Genomic DNA, 27,720 nt, shown 5'->3' with positions numbered 1-27,720 from the left:
ACAGGGTAAGTGGTAAGTGCCTTAATATTTAAAATTTCACATAGCTTCTTTATTACTGAGATTCTTGCTACTATGAAAATCCATTCCTTTCTATAACCACTGGCAAGGTTTCTGGCAAAAGTTGAGTACAAAAACATCTATAATCATGGAAACATTTTAGGTCAATTTTTAAAATACTGAGGCCCAAGAAGACTTGACACAAATCTGAAAGGGAAACAAAGGTCCAAAAATAAGGGACTAAAGAAAAAACTTTTTTTCTACATAAATGGCCAATCAGTCCAACTTCTTCTCATACTTTTTAGCTTGGCTGACTGGCAGAGTAGAGTAACAGATACAGACTAGAACAGAGAGAGTGGCCCTGCTACTTATACATGTCACAGACCAAATCAATGGAGACAACTATCAAAAGAAAAGTGGTAGCTGTTTTACTGAGATGAATATCAACTGCTAAAAGAAAAGTTTTTACCAACCAGTTAATTTAAAACAACAGATTAATAATACAATTCAGGCTTTGATTGAATCAAGCAACTCTACCATAAAACCTTGAAAGTACAAATCTTAAAAGATTTTTCAAAACTAACTCTAACCCATCATTTGCTTCTTACAGAGAAAGTTTCATGAAAAACACTATTCTTTAATTTTAAAATTTGAAATAATTATAGATTCACAGGTGATTGCAAAGAAATGTACAGGAAAGTCTCATGCACTCTTTTTCTAGTATCCAGTGTTAATATCTTACACAACAATAGCACAATTATCAGCACCAAGAATTTGACATTGATACAGTCCAAAGAACTTACTCAGATTTCATCAGTTATACATTCACCATGTGTGTGTGTGTGCACACACAGACCTGACATTTAATCATATATGTAGACTATGTAATACAACTACCTCTAAGATCAAGATATTCAACTATATTGTAACAGGACTTCACAGGTCCCTCTTTAACAGACATTATTCTTTTTATAAACAATCAGTTAGCAAAAAGGTCATTTCATTGTCCTATTTTAGCTGTCATATCAAAAGCAGAAGACACTTGTAATTGAGGAGTAGAAAATAACCTTGTACAAGCTTTCTTTTTATTTTGTTAAGTCCTAGGTAAAACAAACAGGTGAGAGCTGGGAAGGTGAGAGGCAGCATCAAAGGAGAAGGTGGTTGACTACCATCTAGAAAGGAGTAACAGGAACACATTTTCATCAGAGGTTTAGAGAATAGCTAGTGTAATTGCCCCCAATCAGGTGGTACAATTGCCTGGAGGATCTCAGGGATGGGGAGCCTGGTGGGCTGCCGTGTATGGGGTCGCACAGAGTCAGACACAACTGAAGCGACTTAGCAGCAGCAGCAGGTGGTACAAGGCAGTCTCAATTTTCAAAGACCTTCCTAAAACAAATGATATTAGCTGAGAGAGCTAAAGAGAGTTATGCAGATAAGTTTTTAGACATCACAAGGAAAAGCAATAAACTAATTTAATAGTCATATATTTAAAACAAGCATTTATTGAGTTAAATATATCATACAATGGTAATATGGGCTTCCCAGATGACTCAGTGGTAGAGAATTCATCTGCCAAGCAGGAGACGTGGGTTTGATTCCTGGATCAGGACGATGCCCTGGAGAAGGAAATGGCAATCCACTCCAGTACTCTTGCCTGGAAAATCCCATTGACAGAGGAGCCTGTCTGGCTACAGTCCATGGCCACAAAGAGTCTGATATGACTGAGCAACAAAACAACAACAACAATAATGGTAACACAGATTGCTTAAGCTTACAGGTCTATTACAGGATCCATGTACTCTGGATTAAAATAGTTGGTATGACAGGAAGATTTTGAAATGAGAACATACTTGTATATATTTACCAAGAACACCTAAGTGATACCATTAATATGAAAAGCTTTTTCAAAATGTAGGGACTAAACAGAGGTAAAAAACATTAGCATAAGGTCCTTAAATAATTACTGGCAATACTGCAATAAAAAAATGAAATTAGTCTATTTAATTCCCTTTGTAATTCTCCCAAATCCAATACTTACATTCAAATTTTAGGATCCAGCATCCACTGAGAATTCCAAGCATACACTTCAGGGTGCTTTGAACTGTATCACCAGGAACAATGACATGAGTTACTACAATACAAAAAAAGCAGTAAGAGAAACAGAAATATAAACCAAAATAATTATTTAACTAGTCCACTTACATCTGAATTTTCTTCCAAGGCAACAATTTTTATACTTTGGTAAAGACTTCTTTATTTAATTTCATTCTCTATTATGGCTACCAATATGAAAAGTTAGATCACAAATCATAAACCTTAAAGCCACACAGAGTGTATGTGTGTGCTCAGTCGTGTCTGGGTCTTTGTGATGCTATGAACTATAGCCTGCCAGGCTCCTCTGTCCATCGGATTCTCCAGGCAATACTAGAATGGGATGCCATTTCCTCCTCCAGGAGATATTCCCAACTCAGGACTCAAACCCACATCTCCTGCATTGGCAGGTGGATTTTTTTTACCACTGAGCCACCTGAGAAGCCCAAAGCCACATTGGCCAAAGCAAATTTCTTTTCTATTTCCAATTACAACTAAGGAATTAAATAAAGCATTACATTGTTCGACCATTTATCTGTCATTAGCAAACTCATAAAATTGCTCTTCTGACATATGCCCTAAAACAGGGGCAAAGCTTTAAACTTTATATTCCCTAACTAAATGAAGACTGTAAGTAATTTACAACTATAGAAACCTTTTAGAATTATTACCAGATTCAAAGTATATAGTCAGATTCCAGTGGGTAAAATGTATAAATTATCAAGGTGAGTTCTACAATGGAATTACCCATTTAAAATTCTCTTCTACCAAAACTAAATAAATAAATAATCCTCACCTGTACCGTCAAACTCGGCACATTTTTTAGCCTTAAGAATCGTTGCAAGCTCACTGAGCATTTTCTGTTGTTCGGAAGAAAGTCCACTGCCTATAAGTACAAGAGGCCCATCCCGACGCTGACCAGTGTTTACCTGTCAATAGAAGAGGTGATGCCATAGTGTCAAAAACATTTAAAGGCTAGAGAAAGATTAAACTGCGTTTCAATTGATATGAGCTCGGATTTCTCTACTTTATCTAGTAATTCCCAATAATTTCCATTGAATCGTCACTCAGAAGCTTAAAGCACAATGCATCTGGTTCTATTTCTTTACCCCCTGCCCCTAATAAAACACCATTTGGGATACCTCTCTATAGTTAGGGTGTCTTGTTTCCTCGATTCCAAAGTGGATCTCTCTAGGGTTTTCTAACTTCATTCGGTTACCAGTAAGCCCCACCTTTTTATAAAATAACCCCAAATACCCACTTAAAATGATTAATTCTCTACCCCGCCCAAACTAACTTACTCCAACAGAGCTAAACCCAACCTGGTGTGTTTAATTTAAAATGAAATTACATAAAAAATGAAAAAACACCAAGGCTTCTAGAACAGCACTGATCTCGAAGACAGAAAACAAAATTTTAACAATGAAAGAATTATTTTTCCAAACCAACAAAGTAAAAACAGACAAGGGAATACTGAAGTTATTATATCAGATTCACCAACAGAAATAAGTCACTGGAGTTTATGAAAAGGAAGTGCTCTAACAAAGATTAATGTTTTCACTTTAATAGAAAGACTTAGAATTTACTGGATACAAAAAAAGACAAGAAATTTAATTCCAAGAAATTGGAATGAGAGTTAGCCAAAAGCTACCTGATGAAAAAAAGCAATGATCCAACAGATAAGAAAGGGTAAATGAGCACTACTGTATTACAAGATAAAAAGCAAGACATAATACTTTAATTTTCAAATACAACACAAAGGACCCTCCTACATGTATGAGTGTCTAAGTATTCTGGACCTCTGGCCTCTCAGAAGTTCACAGAACATGAGTGAAACACTGCAAGTATAATTACCAGTATAGTTCAGCAACTAGACTGGAGGAAATTTATATTTAAATATTCACTTCACATATCTGAATAATGATAATTTATCTGGTCTGATGCCCTACAATATTACATGTAAATTGCTGGCTACATCTCTAAACAGACTGATCTCAATAATTCATTCACTCAAAATGCATTAAATAGGATTCTACTATATATTAAGCAAGAATGTATTCATGACATTTTAAAAAACATTTCTATAAAGTTTTTTTAATGACAATATTCAGCACTTAAAAGTTTCCGCTTCCTGAACTACTTTTCTTGAAGGTTCAAGTTATAGAGGTTTTACTGCACGTGCCGTGCACACACCACACACATACTGACATCACATATCTGTCCATTTATCTTTCCTATTCACTCAATTATAAGATGAGGTAACCATCTTATAAATACTCCATAACATGAAAATAGTTCAGTCTACTTTATCAATTACTATATTATAATCATATTAAAAAACAGCATTTCAAATATTCTTGTCAGTTTACAAATGAGCATCATAAAGTAGTTCTATATGGAACACATTACTTTTCCATTTTTATAACTCCACTTCAGCTAAATGAGTTCTCTGCACAAAATAAAAAGTGAAAAGATATCAACTGTAAATATAGCCTATGATACTACTTCCATCAATTTCAGGAAAGCACCAAAGTGGGTCAAGCATTTTTCTATCTAGTTTCTAAGTTTGAATAAAAAATAGAAACTGGCACTAATTTCTCATAATTAAGGAAAGCTATTAAAAATAAATAAACAAAATCAAGCAAAGAGCTGTCAAAGCCACATATCTAATTTGGGGCAGGAGGTGGGAGTTTGGAGGCATTTGATTTGAGTAAGCAGAGGTCTCAGAATCAGGAGATTCAAAAGCTGTTCAGAAAATAATCCAAAGGTTCAATAATCTGTTTTTAGAGATATTAGATACTATGTACATTGACATTAAATAAACTTATCTAAGGAATAATTTGATATGAAACTTTTTCTTGGAAAAATTAGTTACTCTGAATTCATCAAAATTAATGAGTTTACCAAAAACAAAGTTTAAAAAACTACAACAAGAGCCAGAGGGAGTGAGGAAGCATGCCATGTGTACATCTGGCTCCCTACATTGTCCCTGGTGGCACCAAGTTCTTGAAATGGGAAAGTGTCTGGGGGATTCAAGAAACAGCAAGGCAGCCTATGTGGCCGAAAGAGACGAGTGAAAGGGAGTCTGATGCCATCTGTGGAAGAAGATCCCAGATCTTGTCTTTAGTGAGTATACACAAAGAAGCAACTTTTTCAACTTAAGGAACTGTTACTGTTCATGATCATTTCCTTAGCCAAGTAGCTACCATTAAGAGAGTAAATAATGATATTCACTCACGGGCAGTGTTCATGTGACATGCAGGAAGTATAGGTTTCTTACATTTAACAAAAACACAAGAGTAACTGGAAGGCCAAATTAAGAGCAAGAGTGCCACTTTCAGATTCCAATAATACCATGACCGTATCTTTATTTTTGACACATCTAAAATAATCCTTTTCCTGATGTTTACATAAAAGAAATATTGGCAAATGACAACTTAGTTACATTATGTTCTGCCATCAGAATCCAAGTCCAAATGAATAGAGTAAGGATCAATTTATAGTTAAGTACAATAGGACCGAATGAATACTGACCTAAAATTTTCATAATATTCCGAATTCACTCAACTTCTAATTCATCTATTGGAAAAAAATGTGTTGTGTTTTTTTTTTCCTATGGTGGGCTAACCCTGAGCAAATTGAACTACATGTTAGTTTTCTCATCTATAAAACAAGGAAATTAAACTGCTGATTTCTAGGTTCTCTTCCAGGTCTACAGATAGGGCACACTTACTAGGCTGATGCCTGGAGCAAGGAGATTAAGAGTTTTCAAAGAATAAGGGTAACCAGCCTGTGATAGCATATACTGTTGTTCAGTTGCTCAGTCATGTCCAACTCTTTGCGACCCCATGGACTGACTGCAGCATGCCAGGCTTCTCTGTCCATCACTGTCGCCTGGAGTTTGCACGTACTAAAGAAACAGAGGAAAACAACAGAATGGGAGAGACTAGAGATCTCTTCAAGAAAATTAGAGATACCAAGGGAACATTTCATGCAAAGATGGGCTCGATAAAGGACAGAAATGGTATGGACCTAACAGAAGCAGAAGATACTAAGAAGAGGTGGCAAGAATACACAGAAGAACTGTACAAAAAGATCTTCATGACCCAGATAATCATGATGGTGTGATCACTGACCTAGAGCCAGACATTCTGGAATGTGAAGTCAAGTGGGCCTTAGAAAGCATCACTATGAACAAAGCTAGTGGAGGTGATGGAATTCCAGTTGAGCTCTTTCAAATCCTGAAAGATGATGCTGTGCAAGTGCTGCACTCAATATGCCAGCACATTTGGAAAACTCAGCAGTGGCCACAGGACTGGAAAAGGTCAGTTTTCATTCCAATCCCAAAGAAAGGCAATGCCAAAGAATGCTCAAACTACTGCACAATTGCACTCATCTAACACACTAGTAAAGTAATGCTCAAAATTCTCCAAGCCAGACTTCAGCAATATGTGAGCCGTGAACTTCCTGATGTTCAAGCTGGTTTTAGAAAAGGCAGAAGAACCAGAGATCAAATTGCCAACACCCTCTGGATCACTGAAAAAGCAAGAGAGTTCCAGAAAAACATCAATTTCTGCTTTATTGACTATGCCAAAGCCTTTGACTGTGTGGATCACAATAAACTGTGGAAAATTCTGAAAGAGATGGGAATACCAGACCACCTGATCTGCCTTTTGAGAAATCTATATGCAGGTCAGGAAGCAACAGTTAGAACTGAACATGGAACAACAGACTGGTTCCAAATATACGTCAAGGCTGTATATTGTCACCCTGTTTATTTAACTTCTATGCAGAGTACATCATGAGAAACCCTGGACTGGAAGAAACACAAGCTGGAATCACGATTGCCGGGAGAAATATCAATAACCTCAGATATGCAGATGACACCACCCTTATGGCAGAAAGTGAAGAGGAACTAAAAAGCCTCTTGATGAAAGTGAAAGAGGAGAGTGAAAAACTTGGCTTAAAGCTCAACATTCAGAAAACGAAGATCATGGCATCCGGTTCCATCACTTCATGGGAAACAGATGGGGAAACAGTGGTAACAGTGTCAGACTTTATTTTTCTGGGCTCCAAAATCACTGCAGATGGTGATTGCAGCCATGAAATTAAAACACGCTTGCTCCTTGGAAGGAAAGTTATGACCAACCTAGATAGCATATTCAAAAGCAGAGACATTACTTTGCCAACAAAGGTTCATCTAGTCAAGGCTATGGTTTTTCCAGTGGTCATGAATGGATGTGAGAGTTGGACTGTGAAGAAGGCTGAGCACTGAAGAATTGATGCTTTTGAACTGTGGTGTTGGAGAAGACTCTTGAGAGTCCCTTGGACTGCAAGGAGATCCAACCAGTCCATTCTAAAGGAGATCAGCCCTGGGATTTCTTTGGAAGGAATGATGCTAAAGCTGAAACTCCAGTACTTTGGCCACCTCATGAGAAGAGTTGACTTATTGGAAAAGATTCTGATGCTGGGAGGGATTGGGGGCAGAAGGAGAAGCGGACGACAGAGGATGAGATGGCTGGATGGCATCACTGACTCGATGGATGTGGGTCTGGGTGAACTCCGGGAGTTGGTGATGGACAGGCAGGCCTGGCGTGCTGCGATTCATGGGGTCGCAAAGAGTTGGACACGACTGAGCGACTGAACTGAACTGAACTGAATGCCACTGTGGTGATGATGCCACCCAACTATCTTATCCTCTGTTGCCCCCTTCTCGTCTTGTCCTCAATCTTTCTCAGCATCAGGATCTTTTCCAATGAGTTGGCTCTTTGCATCAGATGGCCAAAGTATTGTAGCTTCAGCATCAGTCTTTTCAATGAATATTCAGGGTTGATTTCCTTTCAGTTTTAGTTCAGTTGCTCAGTCATGTCTGACTCTTAGTGACTCCATGGACTGCAGACTGCAGACTGACTGGTTTGTTCTCCATGTTGTCTAAAAGACTCTCAGAGTCTTCTCCAGCTCCATACTTCAAAAGCATCAATTCTTTGGTGCTCAGCCTTCTTTATGGTCCAACATTCACATCTGTACATGACTACTGGAAAAACTATAGCTTTAACTACATGGACCTTTGTTGGTAAAGTGATGTCTCTGCTTTTTAATACACTGTCTAGTTTTGTCATAGCTTTTCTTCCAAGGAGCAAGTGTCTTTTAATTTCATGGCTGCAGTCACCATTTGCAGTGATTCTGGAGCCCAAGAAACGAACACCTCAAATTAGAAACATCTTCAGTTACCTCCTTATCTTAAACAATCAGGTCAGTCACTGAGTATCTGCTGCCTCTACTGGACAAGAAGCCTTCTCTGAACGGTTCTAGATGTGTTTACCCTTTTCTCTCATTTTGCCCCATCTGAGCAGTAAAGATACACTGAGTCCATCACCCCTCTCTTTAAAGCCTCTCATCTTCACTTCACACACCCATCCCCAACACCACTTGTAGTTTCAATCCTCTCTACTTCATAAGGACACACAACAACAGCCTCCTCACCAGTCTTCAGTCCCAGCCCGCCCTCGCTATCCCCCAGAGTCCCATTCCACTGAAAGAGACACTGAGGGTGCCTCACTAACTGGGGAATAGTCTCCACTCCTCCACAGAGAGCTCAAGGTCTTTCCCAATCTGATCCCAACCCAGGTCTTTACTTCCAGTTCCTCTTTAATACACCTCATGCTCGTCTCACACTAAATTCTAGTTTCTCAAATTTCTAAGGTCCTTTATATCTCCTTGTCTCTGGGCAGCTGTTCCTGAGATCTGGGCTTCTATTTCTGTTTTGTGTACCTGATTGCAGTGGCCAATGAAAATCCATTCCTCACTCCTTCTAGACTCTAATAGAGTCCTAATGCTGTTCATGTCTTCAAGGATTGACCCTATCTTCAACCACAATGTATGTCAAAAGCAATTATGTGACCAGTTCTGACCAATAAGACGTAAGAGGAAGTCCATTGGAAGGCTTCTGGGAAAGGTTTTAGTCCTAATACTGGACACTGTTGTATCTGGAATTGTGGCAATCATCCTACAATCACCAGCAGGGAGATTAGTGAGGACACAACCACCACACTGAAGACAGGGAAGCAGAAGAACAGAAAAAGTTTAGATCTTTGGTGCAGCCTTGTAATTGCTAAGCCAAATTATAACAAGAACTGTCATATATTGAGATTATATAAGAGAATATACTCTTTAAGTATTTGAATGAATGTTTTCTGTTATTTGCAAATAAAAGCCAATATAACACAGTATTAGATATCTTGCTAAAACTTGTACCTTCAAAGGCTTACTTAGACATCATGTTACCTTCTCTTCTGATCCCTCCTAAAATCAGCTTCTTTCTTTAAGACTCTACTGTACATTTGTATGGCATCTATTACAAATACACTGCAGTGTGTAATAATTTTTTTTACATCCATATTCCCAACTAAACTACAGGCTCCTAAGAAATAGGCATTTTTTCCACAAGGCAGCAAATGGCACCCACATCTACTCCATTGGTAAAGTAAAAAGTGGATGTGTTAGTAGCTCAGTGGTGTTTGACTCTCTGCGATCCTATGGACTGTAACCTGCAGGCTCCTCTGTCCATGGAATTCTCCAGGCAAGAATACTGGAGTGTGTTGCCATTTCCTACTCCAGGGGATCTTCCTGACCTAGGGATCAAACCTAGGTCTCCCACACTGCAGGTAGTACCATCTGAGAAAACAGTGAAGCTTAAGTCATATTAATTCTACTCTTTCTCCATACTTCGTCTATAATCTATCCAAAAGTTCTGTTGGCACTAACTCAAAAATACATACCAATCTCATAACTTTTCACAACTTCCATTGCTGTTCCCTTAATTCAGGTCATCATGGTCTCTCTCTCTTCTTTACCAAGAAACAGTCCAAGTAATTTCCCTGCTGCCACTCTTGCTGCCACTCCATCTTTTGATTAAAAGCTGCCAGAGTGAACTTTCTAAAGTGTAAATCAGATTATACCATTCCTTGCTTTAAATTCTTTCAGTGGTTTCCCCATTACTCTTAGACATGCCCTATGTCAAAGCCTTTGACTGTGTGGATCACAATAAACTGTGGAAAACTCTGAAAGAGATGGGAATACCAGACCACCTGACCTGCCTCTTGAGAAATCTGTATGCAGGTCAGGAAGTAACAGTTAGAATTGGACATGGAACAACAGACTGGTTCCAAATAGGAAAAGGAGTACATCAAGGCTGTATATTGTCACCCTGCTTATTTAACTTCTATGCAGAGTACATCATGAGAAACACTGGGCTGGAGGAAGCACAAGCTGGAATCAAGATTGCTGGGAGAAATATCAATAACCTCAGATATGCAGATGACACCACTCTTATGGCAGAAAGTGAAGAAGAACTAAAGAGCCTCTTGATGAAATTGAAAGAGAAGAGTGAAAAAGTTGGTTTAAAGCTCAACATTCAGAAAACTAAGATCATGGCATCTGGTCCCATCACTTCATGGCGAATAGATGGGAAAACAGTGGAAAGAATGACAGACTTTATTTTTGGGGGCTCCAAAATCACTGCACATGGTGATTGCAGCCAAGAAATTAAAAGACGCTTACTCCTTGGAAGGAAAGTTATGACCAAACTAGACAGCATATTAAAAAGCAAAGACATTACTTTGCCAACAAAGGTCCATCTAGTCAAGGCTATGGTTTTTCCTGTGGTCATGTATGGATGTGAGAGTTGGACTCTAAAGAAAGCTGAGAGCTGAAGCATTGATGCTTTTGAACTGTGGTGTTAGAGAAAACTCTTGAGAGTCCCTTGGACTGCAAGGAGATCCAACCAGTCCATCCTGAAGCAGATCAGTCCTGGGTGTTCATTGGAAGGACTGATGTTGAAGCTGAAACTCCAATACTTTGGTCACCTGATGTAAAGAGCTGACTCATCTGAAAAGACCCTGATGCTGCGAAAGATTGAAGGCAGGAGGAGAAGGGGACGACAGAGGATGAGATGGCTGGATGGCATCACTGACTCGATGGACATGGGTTTGGGTAGACTCTGGGAGTTGGTGATGGACAGGGAGGCCTGGCGTGCTGTGATTCATGGGGTCACAAAGAGTCGGACATGACTGAGTGACTGAACTAAACTGAACAGAACTGAGTCACCAGCAACAATGACTTTCTCTCTAACCTTCAAACACACCAAGGTCACCCACTGAGGGACCTACACACTTGCTGTTCCCTCTACTAGGACACTTGTCCTCCAGATATTCACCTAGGTGCTCCCTTGACATCAATCAGGTTTCAGACCAAATATCAGTTCTTTAAAGGCTCTCCTTGATTACCCAGGTAAAATGGTACCTTTCTTGAAGCCCACAACCTCCAGTCTATTACACTCTATAAAGTCTTCATCAAAGAACTCATTTGTAAGTTTCCAAAATTATTTTATTTATATTAGTTTATATATCCACAGTCTGTATCTTTCCTAGCTCTCATTAGAAAGTATACTTCTTGAGAATAAGAGTTCTATTAGTCTTATTTATTGCTATATGAATGCTACCTAAAATATGGAGGGGGAAAAACAACAATAAGTATTTGTTGATTTATTCTGATTATGTCTTTGAAATCACAACAGCTACTACATAGAAAGTGCTCAACTGGTGAATCAAAGCAGTTCACTAACTAGAAATTTTGCCATTTTGTTCATTTTATAATTGAATTCAATAAAACACATAAATGTCCCAAGGCTACATCCATACTCACTACTGAGCAATGGCTGGTTGATGAGGATTCCTTCTTCTCCGGTAGCAGCAACAGTGATTTCATATTTTCACTGTCTGCATAATCCACAGGCCGCAGACCAAATATGTTGCTGGTAAAATAAGTACAGATGGGTTTAAGTAAATAAAATGTGTGATCTGATTTTTCACTAAATGAATACACTAGTGGAACAATTTTTTCAACTTCCCTAATAAGACACAATTTTTTGAAAATAAATGACTCAAGAATTCACATCAGGCATAAGAATCAAGTACTACAAGCTGCTGAAAAATAGAAAAAATATGTGAAAATAGAAAAAGAGATGTGAAATTTCAATTTAACACCAGACCATTACAGGGACTATTCTTAACTGAATATATTGTTACTTAAACATGATTTTTTTTCACAACTCCATATTGGTATTCAAATTCATATTTTAAAATATAGCTTCATAATCATTAATCACTATGGGCTGATTACATACTTTCAATGCAAATAAAAATCACTTACTGTAGCTGTTACAGGCTCTATAGTCTACATAAACAAATACAGAAATTAGATAAATTCACAAGATGGGTATTTAGATTCACTAGAAGGAAAAGTATGTCACATGACAATTTAATAAAGTGGTAAAAAGGGCATTTTAAAATTAATTTTTGATATGTATGTACACTACAATCTACAATAATTATAGCCATCACAGAATAAACTGATGGGAGTTCAGAGAGCGACCCAGACTTCCCTGCTGCACCAATTCTAGAGTCACAGAACATCACAAGGGAAGAGACCTCAGACACATGGTATGGCTGTTACTTCACTGAGAGAAAGCTTCCACTGACTTGACAAAGGTCTCACTTTCCTTCTATTCATTCTAACAATATTCCATATCGCCCATGATTAGTCTTTCAATCATAAGGACACTGTTGAAATTATAGCACTTTGTCTAATAGTCCACTTTTTGACATACAGTTTCAAAATGATTTTAATGCATTATATCATGGCCGAAAAGTTTTTACACTGAACCTGTCTTTTGAAATCTTCTCTGGTTTTTAGATTACAGGATATCCATACAACAGTCATTATTGTTCATGTAAAAAAAAATGCAATGTGTTAAACAGGATATAAAATTATAAACTTGGTATAATACGAGCTTTCAAATTTGTATCAAATGTGCAGGAAAAGATCTGGATGGGAACAGGGAAACATTAAGAGGGAAAGAAAGGAAGAAGGTGTCAAATCTGAGAGCACTGGGTGAGAGATATGAGCACCTACTGGGTTTAGAGTCAAGGTCATTAATGACCTTAGAGAAAGCTGTTATGATGGCAGAGTGGGAAAAGAAATGAAGCACAGCAAATGTTTCTCTAATGACTGCTATTCACGACTATCAGGTTCAGTCACTCTTTCTCCTTGGCCAAGTGCTACATAAACTCTGATCAACGTGTATTCTCAGATTCCCTTACATGCCCAAGTCCTACAGCATGTGTCTTTCTTCTGAAAAGTTTTTCTCAAACCAAAGTATAATACAGTTACTTGTATTTCAACTTTCTGATTAAAAAAAAAAAAAAAAGACACCAGTTACTACACTGGAAATTGGGTCCTCCCAAATTATTATATATTTAAAGCAGGAGCGGGGTCTTCCCTTGTGGCTCAGCTGGTAAAGAATCTGCCTGCAAGGAGGGAGACCTAGGTTCGTTCCCTGGGTTGGGAAGATCCCCTGGAGAAGCAAAAGGCTACCCACTCCAGTATTCTGGCCTAGAGAATTTCATGGACTGTATAGTCCATGGGGTTGCAAAGAGTTGGACACGACTGAGTGACTTTCACTTTCACTCTCAAAGCAGGTAAGGTCATTTTCTTTCAAAAGGGAGCTGATCTCATCCACTACACTTGACATTTCTCAATTTTATTATCTGTTATGGCCATGTACCAAATACACAATCTCCTCACATACCAACGTTCTAAGTATGACAAAAAGGAATCAATATGCTAGGTCTTATATCCCCAGATGCAAAAATAAACAAAAAAAGTCACACTATATGCATTAAAAAAAAAAAATCAATCAGTGCACACATAAGGACTTTTTATCAAAGACAAATGTAGATTTCTCCAAGGAAATGAAATTTAAGAGCCCAATCAAGTGTACTTTAATGCACAGTAACTACAGCATAATTATTTTACACAAATACAAACTAAAGAGAACCATGACAACATTTAAAAATGTTAAATGAAAGTACTTTCCAAAGAACCAAATCAGCTTAAAAAGGCTTTAAATCAAAAATAAACAATGGTCTCTGAACAAGGAAGATGCTTTTACGATGTTAAAAAAACTGCTTCATAAAATGACTAGCAAGATTCTAGTCATTTAGAGCCCTTACTACACAAAGCTTACTACCTCAATATGGTTTTTAAACATGTGATTTCTCTACCTGGATTATGGATGGCTTCTGCTTATACACAATTTGCTAAACGCTTAGCCTTCCTGCATTGCTAATGAACTGGAGAATGGCACATTAAAAATGCTACTGAAATAATCAGTTAACCCTTAGTCCTGCATCATGGGAGATGCAGTCTATTAAATCCTGTCATGATACTGCTTTGCCATGGACCACTGAAATTTGGAATTAGACACAAGTTTTCATGTGACACCTTAAAAAACCATAGCAAGAGAAGACAGAGCATATGTAAGATTTCTCCTTTATTATGTGGGCACAAAAAAGGCATAAAACTTTTTCCCCATAACGATATATTTGAATGAATACTGTGCTTACATATTTATGTCAAAAATCAATTTAAAATATAATTAGATTATCTTCTTTAAAAAAAAAAATAGGTAATACATAGAGGAAAAGCCACAAGGGACTTTTGATGTGATCAATTATTAACTGAAGACATGATAAATCAATTATTCCCCATCACTATATAAGGAAGAAGTGTTTTGTTTGCTTTAGATTTACTGCAATATCATGGAGCAGAATAAGTATCAATAATTTGCTATTAGAATGGGTTACCAAGGGAGCTTATAGAACGATTTTTTTCCTAAATGTTCTTAAATATAGCACCTTATTTTCTGACATACTTTAATCTAAAACCTTAACCTTAAAACAGATTATTTTGGAGGGATACACAATACTTAGAAAACATTGTCTTTGCCTGTAATCCTATTGAGGACAAATACTCTTTCAATAGGTAAGTATAAAACTAAAAAGTATTAATCAAGGCACAAATAATGAGGTGAAATGTGAGATGGATTTTACAGGAGGTTAAAAAAAAACACACAGTAGCAAATAAAACGAACTCAAACTCAGGACTAGAAACTAGAATTTGGAAGATGAATGTGAAGGGCTTGTTGGGGGAATAAGCAATGTGATTATTGAAATGGATGGAATTAATGAAAGAAAGCTTTCTATCAGGGCTGAAGAACCTAATTACTATACGCTCATGTGTCTGAGCCAAATAGAACATGGAAAATTGAAAACTGTATGCAGGTCAAGAAGCAGTCAGTCAGTTCAGTTCAGTCGCTCAGTCGTGCCCGACTCTTTTCGACCCCATGAATTGCAGCACGCCAGGCCTCCCTGTCCATCACCAACTCCAGGAGTTCACTCAGACTCACATCCATCAAGTCAGTGATGCCATCCAGCCATCTCATCCCCTGTTGTCCCCTTCTCCTCTTGCCCCCAGTCCCTCCCAGCATCAGAGTCTTTTCCAATGAGTCAATTCTTGGCATGAGGTGGCCAAAGAACTGGAGTTTCAGCTTTAGCATCATTCCTTCCAAAGAAATCCCAGGGCTGATCTCCTTCAGAAAGGACTGGTTGGATCTCCTCGCAGTCCAAGGAACTCTCAAGAGTCTTCTCCAACACCACAATAGTTAGAACCAAATGTGAAACAATGGGCTGGGTCCAAATAGGGAAAGGAGTACGTCAAGGCTGTACACCGTCACTCTGCTTACTTAAATTATATGCAAAGTACATCATGCGAAATGCGGGGTGGATGAAGAACAAGGTGGAATCAAGGTTGTCAGGAGAAATGTCAGTAACCTCAGATATGCAGATGACACCATCCTAATGGCAGAAGTGAAGAGGAACTAAAGAGCCTCATGATGAAGGTAAAAGAGGAGAGTGAAAAAGCTGGCTTAAAACTCAACATTCAAAAAACAAAGATCATGGCATCTGGTCCCATCACTTCACAGCAAACAAATGGGAAAATAATGGAAACAGTGGCAGACTTTATTTTCTCGGGTGCCAAAATCACTGCAGAAGATGATTGCAGACATGAAATTAAAAGATGCTTGTTCCTTGGGAGAAAAGCTATCACCAACCTAGACAGTGTATTAAAAAGTAAAGACGTCACTTTGCTGACAAAGGTCTGTACAGTTAAAGCTATGGTTTTTCCAGTAGTCATGTCCAGACATGAGAGATGGACCATAAAGAAGACAGAGCTCCAAAGAATTGATGCTTTCGAACTGTGGTGCTAGAGAAGACTCTTGAGAATCCCTTGGATTGCAAGTTCATACAAGTCAATCCTAAAGGAAGTCAACCCTGAATTCATTGCAAGGACTGATGCTGAAGCTCCAACACTTTGGCCACCTGATGCAAAGAGCCAACTCACTGGAAAAGACCCTGATGCTGGGAAAGATTGAAGGCAAGAGGAAAAGGGGATAACAGAGGATGATACGGACATGAGTTTAAGCAAACTCCAGGAGATGGTGAAGGACAGGGAAACCTGGAGTGCTACAGTCCATGGGGTTGCAAAGAGTCGTATATGACTGAGCAAATGAATGCCACAAATAAGGCATAAAGCAATAGTCATTAGAGACAAAGACAGTATGTAGCTGTGAAAACAGAAAAACATATATGTCTACTGGCTAAACTATGGGTCAATGCAACACCAATATAATTAAAACTATTTTCAGAATATAGGAAAACCTCAATATCTTCAGTGCAGAATTTACACGTAGTGCATGACAGTATATTAACAACTTTCATATGCACCATTTTTGACAGTTCTCTTATGACCTATCAAAGAAATCTCTTTATGATTCAGTGAATGGCAAATGACTACATATAGATAACATACTTTATCAATACTAAATCATAAAAACTGATAAGTAAAACATTTTATACAGTCACTAACCAGGGAAGTATCTTTCTGATTCCAATTTTTTTTCTGTTTCTTCACAACACATTATATTAGCAAATTTTACCACTTTTTTCCCTCTGATATATTCCTGCTGTATTTTTTTGGTGCTGATTTTAAATAATTTTAAATGTATTTCACATAAAAGTTTTGAAGGTATGACTGAAGATTTTAAATTTCTTTTCAAAAATTTAGTTTAAAATCTTGACAGACAATCTAAGTGTCCATAAACTATTGCTTTTTTACTACATAAAAATTAATAAGGAATGTTGGAGGGTCATTGTTACTGACCTGTAACTGACCAAGGTTAATAGATTCAACATAAAAATGCATATATGTAGTAATATACATAATGTATATATATCACAACTAGTAATAATCATTTATTTATTTAACACACATAGACTGAGAATATGTGCATGCAGCCTGCCCGCCATTGCCACAGGTTCCATATCCATGGATTCAACTAACAGTGAGTGGATCAAAAATACTAAAAAAGAAAAAAAAAATTTTTTTTTAGGAAGTTCCAGAAACAAAACAAATTTGTCATGTACTAGCAACTATTTACATAGCATTACACTGTATTAAGTATTATAAGTAATCTAGAGATGATTTAAAGTATATTGAAGACAGTGCATGGTGGCACTAGTGGTAAAGAATCTGACTGCCAATGCAGGAGATGTAGAAGACCTGGGTTCGATCCCTGGAGTAGGAAATGGCAACCCAATCCAGTATTTCTGCCAGGATGTTCCCATGGACAGAGGAGCCCTTAGTGGACTACAAGCTATGGGGTCACAAAGAGCTGGACGCGACTAAAGCAACTTGACATGCACAGGCACGCACATGCGTAAGTTATATGCAAATACCATGCCACTTTATTTAAGAGACCTGAGTACGAGATTTCGGTATCCATGGGGGGACTGGTTCCAAGTCCTTTGTGGACACCAAGAGGCAATTCTGTACACCTAGGGGAAAAGCTACAAACGTCATTTTGTAATAAGTTTGGCAAACATGCACTCAAGTACTTCTAAGTTCTCTTAGTCACTAAAGAACCAATGAGATAAAAGGGCCTCACAGAGCTGAGTGGGGCAAAGGCCAAGGAAAGAAAACAGGAAGAACTTTAAAGCCTGGTAAAGCTGCTTAGACATCAAGGGAGAAACAATAAAAGGAGATACAGAAGTAGAATAAGAATCTCCCAGGACAGACAAAAGCTTGTGTGAAGGCCTTGACATAAGCTAGTGTGGAAAAGGAGAAACACCAAAAAATACAAAGAGAAGAGCGAGAAAGAAGAAAAGAAGAGGGAGAAAGACAGAGAAGACAAAGAATGCAGTGTTCTGGAAATGTAAATTGTGACCTGAAACGAAAAGGAAGGAGCTGAAGAGGTGGACTGTCTTCTAAGGACCCTGATCAGCTCCCTGAACGGCTATCAGCAGGGGGGAGGCATCAACAGAGCAGGCCAGCTGAGAGCTGGGGTTACACAACCAGACAGCCTGAATTCAGAAAGCGTCTGTCTGCAATGCGGGAGACCCAGGTTCGATCCCTGGGTTGGGAAGATCCCCTGGAGAAGGAAATGGCAATCCACTCCAGGACTATTGCCTGGAAATTCCCATGGACAGAGGAGCCTGGCGGGCTATAGTCTATGGAGTCACAAAGAGTTGGACACAACTTAGTGACTAAGCACACACGCACAGGACACAATACAAGGATAAAAAAAAATGAAAGGTACAATCCTCACTTGGATTCTTTTTCATCACTAAGGCTAATAAAAAGTACTTATTGGAGTCTGTTGTAACACTTCAGCCTTCTTTTCAGGTGTTTTAACATTTCAGTTTTACCCCAAAGGCAGAGATCAGAATACAGTATAGGCCTTCAGTGTCCTCCCCCTCATGAATGACAGAATAATTAATACGGACCTACTGTATCACACAGGGAACTCTTCTCAATGGGAAAAGAATCTAAAAAGGAGTGGTTATATGTATACGTTTTGAGCAAACTCTGAAATTTAGTGAAGGGCAGAGGAGCCTGGTGGGCTACACTTCATGGGGTAGCAAAGAGTCAGACATGACTTAGCGACTGAACAACAAGAAATATGTATGTGTATATCTGATTTACTTTGTTGTACAGCAGAAACTAACACAACATTTTATATCAACTATATTCCAATAAAAACTTAAAAAAAAAAAATGATGAATAGACACATATCTACAGCTGTCCCTGAAATGAACTTGACCACTAGTACAAGGGGATAAGGAGAGACGGGCTAATTTAAACTTGCACTTGCACATATAAATCAGTCTATCCCAAATAACACATGAAACAGCATTTTTACTAATACTAAACCTGCAACATACGACAGATACCAAGACGGTCCACGATGAAATCCTTTATGAACAACTATGAAACTGTAACACATAGATTTTAATTTTTCAAGTCACTTAATTTGTGGTGAAACAAGAAACAGCAGAGAAATTCAAAAGAACAACATGATTCTTAACAGCTATAAAATATAAATTATCTGTTACAGAAGATGAATATTTGAAAAATTAACAACAGTAGTGGAATAATAAGTTCAATGTATATACTATATTCTAACTAAGAATTCTACATCCTTGGAAAGAAAACTCTGTTAATAGAAGACTAAGTATCAAATCCTGAACTCTATATTTCTCTTAAAAAAAACAAAACAAACAAACAAAAAAAAACAGCTTATGATATGCTCCAAACACCCGTATACTTCTGATGTGACTAGAATAGTTCTAAGTTCAGTCTGAGACACATAGAAAGCCACGGGAAAGGATAACCTGCTGCTGCTGCTAAGTCCCTTCAGTCGTGTCCGACTCTGTGCGACCCCATAGACGACAGCCCACCAGGCTCCCCCATCCCTGGGATTCTCCAAGCAAGAACATTGGAATGGGTTGCCATTTTCTTCTCCAATGCATGAAAGTGAAAAGTGAAAGTGAAGTCATGCCCTACTCTCAGCAACACCATGGACTGCAGCCCACCAGGCTCCTCCATCCATGGGATTTTCCAGGCAAGAGTACTGGAATGGGTTGCCATTGCCTTCTCCTTAAGTATAGCCTATGAGGTTTTAAACAGTTAACAACATATTTCTGAGCAACAAAGAAACACAGAAGATATGAAATTTATTTTCATATATGAAGTTAAAAATAGAACGAATTTTCCCTCCTGGGTAACAGACTCTTATTTTAGCCCTCAAGGGGTAAATGTCTCATGCAAAACACAGTAAATTCAGAGCAAAACTGATTAATCAGTTCAGTTCAGTTCATTCGCTCAGTCGTGTCCAACTCTTTGTGACCCCACGAACCGCAGCATGCCAGGCCTCCCTGTCCATCACCAACTACCGGAGTACACCCAAACCCATGGCCATTGAGTCGGTGATGCCATCCAACCATCTCATCCTCTGTCGTCCCTTCTCCTTCAGCCTTCGATCTTTCCCAGGATAAGTCAGCTCTCTGCATCAGGTGGCCAAAGTACTGGAATTTCAGCTTCAACATCAGTCCTTCCAATGAACACGCAGGACTGATCTTTAGGATGGACTACATGGATCTCCTTGCAGTTGAAGGGACTCTCATGAGTCTTCTCCAACACCACAGTTCAAAAGCATCAATTCTTCGGCGCTCAACTTTCTTTGTAGTCCAACTCTCACACCCATATATAACTATTGGAAAAACCGTAGCCTTGACTAGACGGACCACTGTTGGCAAAGTAATATCTGTGCTTTGTAATATGCTATCTAGGTTGGTCATAACTTTCCTTCCAAGGAGTAAGCGTCTTTTAATTTCATGGCTGCAGTCACCATCTGCTGTGATTTTGGAGCCCCCCAAAAAAAGTTTGTCATTGTTTCCATTGTCTCCCCATCTATTTGTCATGAAGTGTTAGGACCAGATGCCATGATCTTAGTTTTCTGAATGTTGAGTTTTAAGTCAAATTTTTCACTCTTCTCTTTCACTTTTATCAAGAGGCTCTTTACTTCTTCACTTTCTGCCATAAGGGTGGTGTAATCTGCATATCTGAGGTTATTGATATTTCTCCCAGCAATCTTGATTCCAGGTTGTGCTTCTTCCAGCCCAGTGTTTCTCATGATGTACTCTGCATATAAGTTAAATAAGCAGGGTGACAATATACAACCTTGACGTACTCCTTTTCCTATTTGGAAAAGGTCTGTTGTTCCATGTCCAGTTCTAACTGTTGCTTCCTGACCTGCATACAGGTTTCTCAAGAGGCAGGTCAGGTAGTCTGGTATTCCCATCACTTTCAGAACTTTCCACAGTTTATTGTGGTCCACACAGGCAAAGGCTTTGGCATAGTCAATAAAGCAGAAATAGATGTTTTTCTGGAACTCTCTTGCTTTTTCCATGATCCAGCAGATGTTGGCAATTTGATCTCTGGTTCCTCTGCCTTTTCTAAAACCAGTTTGAACATCTGGAAGTTCACAGTTCACATATTGCTGAAGCCTGGCTTGGAGAATTTTGAGCATTACTTTACTAGCATGTGAGATGAGTGCAATTGTGTGTAGTTTGAACATTCTTTGGCATTGCCTTTCTTTGGGATTGGAATGAAAACTGACCTTTTCCAGTTCTGTGGCCACTGCTGGGGTTTCCAAATTTGCTGGCATAGTGAGTGCAGCACTTGCACAGCATCATCTTTTAGGATTTGTAAAAGCAAATTAATACTATATTCAAATGCAAGAGGCATTTATAAAATGCCAGTTTGCACAGCAAAAGCTCAAAGAGCATTAAGAAAGTATTCTAAGCAAAATGTGACTGTAAGAAAACAGTAAAGAAATAGAATATTAAAATTAAATCAAAATAAAATTTAAAGTAAGAAATATACATATATATATATGGTCTCAGATTTAACTACAAAATAGGTAACTTTGTTTTATAGTTCACAGAGACAATTTCAGGATAAATTAAAAGGATAACAAAAAGTCCATCTTCTCTTTAGTACCTATATTCTACTGTTAATACATTAGAATTTCAGAGTGATAACAACTAGTAGTAATCAAATTGAGAGATATCTCCAAATATACAGTATGAAAGTGATCAAAATAAATAATGTTATGTCAGGTTGGGGACAAAGGACAGGGGATGGGAAACAGGAAGTAGGGTGGGAATTATTTCTGTTAGATACTCTATTCACATACCCAAGACCAAAGAAGGTGGAAAGCATCCTGATTATTTTTAAGAACTGTAAGTATCATTTTAACATCAAAACCTGAGGGTAAAAAATGGAAGTTAAAACAACAAATTATTCTAATTTATACCTATAGATGCAAAAGTTTTAAATAAATCCTAGGAAACTAATGTGAACTATTTGTGCAAAGATTAACACAATACACTAAGTTTATCCCAACAATACAACATGGAGTAATATTTTTAAATGTGTTAATACCATCAACAGGCAAAAAGTGCAAGATCATCCCAAAATCACTTAATAAAATAAAATCCAGTCTTGTTTAAAAATGCTAAAATAACTGGAAGGAAGATCTTTTTTTTAAAATTGAAGTGTAGGTGACTTACAATGTGCTAGTTGCCGGTATATAGCAAAGTGATTCAGTTATACACACATCAGTTCAGTTAGTTCAGTTGCTCAGTCGTGTCCGACTCTTTGGACCCCATGAATCGCAGCACGCCAGGCCTGCCTGTCCATCACCAACTCCCAGAGTTCACTCAGACTCACGTCCATCGAGTCAGTGATGCCATCCAGCCATCTCATCCTCTGTCGTCCCCTTCTCCTCCTGCCCCCAATCCCTCCCAGCATCAGAGTCTTTTCCAGTGAGTCAACTCTTTGCATGAAGTGGCCAAAGTACTGGAGTTTCAGCTTTAGCATCATTCCTTCCAAAGAACTCCCAGGGCTGATCTGCTTCAGAATGGACTGGTTGGATCTCCTTGCAGTCCAAGGGACTCTCAAGAGTCTTCTCCAACACCACAGTTCAAAAGCATCAATTCTTTGGCACTCAGCTTTCTTCACAGTCCAACTCTCACATCCATACATGACCACAGGAAAAACCATAGCCTTGACTAGACGAACCTTTGTTGGCAAAGTAATGTCTCTGCTTTTCAATATGCTATCTAGGTTGGTCATAACTTTCCTTCCAAGGAGTAAGCGTCTTTTCATTTCACAGCTGCAGTCACCATCTGCAGTGATTTTGGAGCCCAAAAAAATAAAGTCTGACACTGTTTCCACTGTTTCCCCATCTATTTCCCATGAAGTGATGGGACCGGATGCCATGATCTTCGTTTTCTGAATGTTGAGCTTTAAACCAACTTTTTCACTCTCTACTTTCACTTTCATCACATACATTTATAAATATATACACATATATATATTCTTTTTCATATTATTTTATGCTATGGTTAATTACAGGATATTGATTACAGGAGTTCCCTGTGTTACACAATAGGACCTTGCTCTTTATTTTATATATAGTGGTTTGTATCTGCTAATCCCAAACTCCTAATTTATTCCTCTCTTATCCTCATTCTCCTTTGATAACTGTAAGTTTGTTTTCTATGATAATCTCTGCTGTGATTACCTCTGATATGATAATCTAAGATAATTAGCTCAGTATGATAGTACCAAAATCAGATTGTTTATATTCTTTGCAGCCAAAGACAGAGAAGCTCTATACAGTCAGCAAAAACAATACCAGGAGCTGACTGTGGCACAGATCATAAACACCTTATTGCCAAATTCAGACTTAAATTGAAGAAAGTAGGGAAAACCACTAGACCATTCAGGTATAAACTAAATCAAATCCCTTACAATTATACAGTGAAGTGAGAAATAGATTCAAGGGATTAGATCTCATAGACAGAGTGCCTGAAGAACTATGGACAGAGGTTCCTGACATTGTACAGGAGGCAGGAATCAACACTATCCCCAAGGAAAAGAAATGCAAAAAGGCCAAATGGTTGTCTGAGGATGTCTTACAAATAGTTGTGAATAGAAGAGAAGCTAAAGGCAAAGGAGAAAAGGAAACATACACACATTTGAATGCAGAGTTCCAAAGAAGAGCAAGGAGAGATAAGAAAGCCTTCCTCAGTGATCAATGCAAAGAAATAGAGGAAAATAACAGAATGGGAAAGACTAGAGATCTCTTCAAGAAAATCAGATACCAAGGGAACATTTCATGCACAGATGGGCACAATAAAGAACAGAAATGGTATGGACCTAACAGAAGCAGAAGAGGTGGCAAGAATACACAGAAGAACTATACAAAAAAGATCTTCACGACCCAGATAATCACGATGGTATGATCACTCACCTAGAGCCAGACATCCTGGAATGTGAAGTCAAGTGGGCCTTAGGAAGCATCACTACGAACAAAGCTAGTGGAGGTGATGGAATTCCAGTTGAGCTATTTCAAATCCTAAAAGATGATGCTGTGAAAGTGCTGCACTCAATATGCCAGCAAATTTGGAAACCCCAGCAGTAGCCACAGGACTGGAAAAGGTCAGCTTTCATTCCAATCTCAAAGAAAAGCAATGCCAAAGAATCCTCAAGCTACCGCACAACTGCATTCATCTCACATGCTAACAAAGTAATGCTCAAAATCCTCCAAGCCAGGCTTCAACAGTACATGAACCATGAACTTCCACATGTTCAAGCTGGATTTAGAAAAGGCAGAGGAACCAGAGATCAAATTGCCAACACCCGCTGGATCATGGAAAAAGCAAGCGAGTTCCAGAAACACATCTACTTCTGCTTTATTGACTATGCCAAAGCCTTTGACTGTGAGGATCATGACAAATCGTGGAAAATTCTTCAAGAGATGGAAATATCAGACCACCTGACCTGCCTCTTGAGAAGGAAGCAACAATTAGAACTGGACATGGAACAACAGACTGGTTCCAAATAGGGAAAGGAGTACATCAAGGCTGTATATTGTCAACCTGCTTATTTAACTTATACGCAGAGCACATCATGAGAAACGCTGGGCTGCATGAAGCACAAGCTAGAATCAAGATTGCCAGGAGAAAGATCAATAACCTCAGATATGCAGATTACACCACCCTTATTGCAGAAAGCCAAGAAGAACTAAAGAGCCTCTTGATAAAAGTGAAAGAGAGAAGAGTGAAAATTTTGGCTTAAAACTCAACATTCAGAAAACTAAGATCATGGCATCTGGTCCCAAAACTTCATGCGCGAATAGATGGGGAAACAATGGAAACAATGACAGACTTTATTTTGGGGGGCACCAAAATCACTGCAGATGGTGACTGTAGCCATGAAATTAAAAGACACTTGATCCTTGGAAGAAAACTTATGACCAACCTAGACAGCATATTAAAAAGCAAAGACATTACTTTGTCAACAAATATCTGTCTAGTCAAGGCTACGGTTTTTCCAGTGGTCATGTATGGATGTGAGAGTTGGAATATAAAGAAAGCTGAGAGCCAAAGAATTGATGCTTTTGAACTGTGGTGTTCAAGAAGCCTCTTGAGAGTCCCTTGGACTACAAGGAGATCCAAGCAGTCCATCCTAAAGAAAATCAGTCCTGAATATTCATTGGAAAGACTGATACTGAGGCTGAAACTCCAATACTTTGGCCACCTGACGTGAAGAAATAACTCATTTGAAAAGATCCTGATGCTGGGAAAGATTGAAGGCAGGAGGAGAAGGGGACAACAGAGGAAGAGATGGTTGGATGGCATCACCGAGTCTATGGACATGAGTCTGAATAAACTCTGGGACTTGGTGATGGACAGGGAGGCCTGGCGTGCTGCAGTCCATGGGGTCATAGAGCTGGCCATGACTGAGCAACTGAACTGAACTGAAGTTAATCTCTAGGTCCATCCATGCTGCTGCAAATGGCATTATTTTATTCTATTTTATTTCAGAGTAATATTCCATTAATATTGCAGCTCTTAATATTTCACTGTATACATATCCTACCTCTTCTTTGTCCATTCCTATGTTGATGGACATTTAGTTTACTGCCAAGTCTTGGCTACTGTAAATAGTTCTTTTATGAACACTAGTATGCATGTATCTTTTCAATTAAAGTTTTCTCCAGATATATTCCTAGCAGTAGGATTCCTGGATCATATGGCAGCTCTAGTTTTATTTTTTTAAGGTATTTCCATATAGCTTTCCATAGTAGCTATACCAATTTACAGTCCCATCAACAGTGTTTCCTCCACACCCTTCCAGCATTCACTATTTATAGACTTTTCTTATGGTGGCTATTCTGATTGGTGTGAGGTGGTACCTTATTATAGTTTTGATTTGCATTTCTCTAATAATTAGTGATTTTGAGTATTTTTTCATGTCTCTGTTGGCCATCTGTATGATAAGATCATTGTTTTTAATACGACCTTAATATTGACTTGTAAACCTACAGCCAATATTTTTTATAAAATGAGAATAAAGCAAGTATGCCAGGTATATCACTATTGTTTTATAATATGGCTCTGGAAACTGTGACAAATGTAATACAAAATAAAAGTTAACATATGATCATTTGCTCTTTCTCTTTACTTCTCCCCTTGATTATTGAACAGACCTTTTCAATTGGATTCCTTCCCAGTGTGGAGGTGAACATTTTCAGCTTCATATGTGAACTCTTTAGCACACAAGGCCTTTCACTGCCTCTGCCCACCTTCTCTGGCCTCTTATCTCACCGTCCTCCCTCCCTTCATTCCAGTCTTGCATCAGCTCCTAGAAGTAAAACAAGTGCCTAGTACCTTAGCAACCATCATCCGCTTTCTGCGAAGTCCACCCTCTTATCCTTTTTCTTCAAATTCAGTTGAAGTGCTACATCCTCTAGAAAACCTTTCATGACTTCCTCTAGTCATTATTTTTAGCCCCTATCCTAGATATTCATAGAATCTTGGGGGCACTGAGCTATGAAGACATGTATCATACTATTCTGTAACCACTACCGTAATTGTCTGTTCACATCTACTAGAATACAAGTAGCAGATAAAACAACTGGGGAGATGAAGATGTAAAGGGGGCAAAGGAGAAGAGTGTAAGAGAAAAATCTAACACACATTCCGTTGGAAATCCAGGAAAAGAAGGCATCTAAATAGAAAGAAGCCTTTAGCTTTGAGATAATGAAGATTCCAAAATGTCTCTTCTAGAGCTAAAGAATGGCATTTAGAAATTTAGAATAGGCAAAAGGACACTACTTATCTACAACTTCAATTAGCCGAAGCACCAAGGGCCAAAGAAGGAAGGATAAAGAACAGTTTTTGCTCTTTCTCATCTCTACCCTTCTTCTAGAGATGGAAAAAGTCTAGTCCTGGTTACTCTGAGACAAGATATATTAAGAGTAAAATACACGGTAAGCAGAGAAAAAAAATGGAAGCACACCTGTCAACTCAGATTTCAGAGTCTGAGATATTAACGGCTTAAACGGAAAATGAACTTCAGGCGGAAAAAAAACAAAAGAGTAGTAAGAACCCTACAAAGTCTCCACGACGCCCTCCCCATGCTCTATTTCAGATATGGAGGAAAGCACAAGAACAAATTTCATCTGTTCTCACCTGTTAATACTTAACTCTAAAAAAAAATATACAGAACACTGGCAGAAAGAAAAATAGACCTTAAAAATGTCAAGGCTAGAGGAATTACTTTGGGTGGCCTTGATCGCACAAAAGGGAACAGGAATGCCCAATGGGCAAGAGACTAACAATTCTGCCCAGGGAGCATACATCGTTCGTTCACTCCGATCAATACGGGGAACCAGTTCTACCATCCGAGATAAGGTGCAGCTTACAGAAACTTGGATTTACACATTCTCTTCATAGTTACAGCGAAGTTGGGAGCAGA

The 27,720-nt window shown here is 38.4% G+C and overlaps 1 protein-coding gene across 1 annotated transcript in view; it reads right to left on the bottom strand.

The window, feature by feature from the left end:
* Nucleotides 1–27,720, bottom strand: part of BARD1 (BRCA1 associated RING domain 1) — a 91,577-nt gene that overhangs the window by 13,646 nt on the left and 50,211 nt on the right. The window contains exons 7-9 of the mRNA XM_005909590.3: nucleotides 11,791–11,899; nucleotides 2,885–3,017; nucleotides 2,036–2,128 (exon numbers count right to left, since the gene is read on the bottom strand). Coding sequence (XP_005909652.1) covers nucleotides 2,036–2,128; nucleotides 2,885–3,017; nucleotides 11,791–11,899 — 335 coding nt within the window. The remainder of the gene's footprint in view (nucleotides 1–2,035; nucleotides 2,129–2,884; nucleotides 3,018–11,790; nucleotides 11,900–27,720) is intronic.

Source organism: Bos mutus, chromosome 2, assembly GCF_027580195.1.
Source record: "Bos mutus isolate GX-2022 chromosome 2, NWIPB_WYAK_1.1, whole genome shotgun sequence".
NCBI lineage: Eukaryota > Metazoa > Chordata > Mammalia > Artiodactyla > Bovidae > Bos > Bos mutus.
Note: the sequence above shows the minus strand (reverse complement) of the source record. Positions and strands in the feature narration are given on the sequence as shown.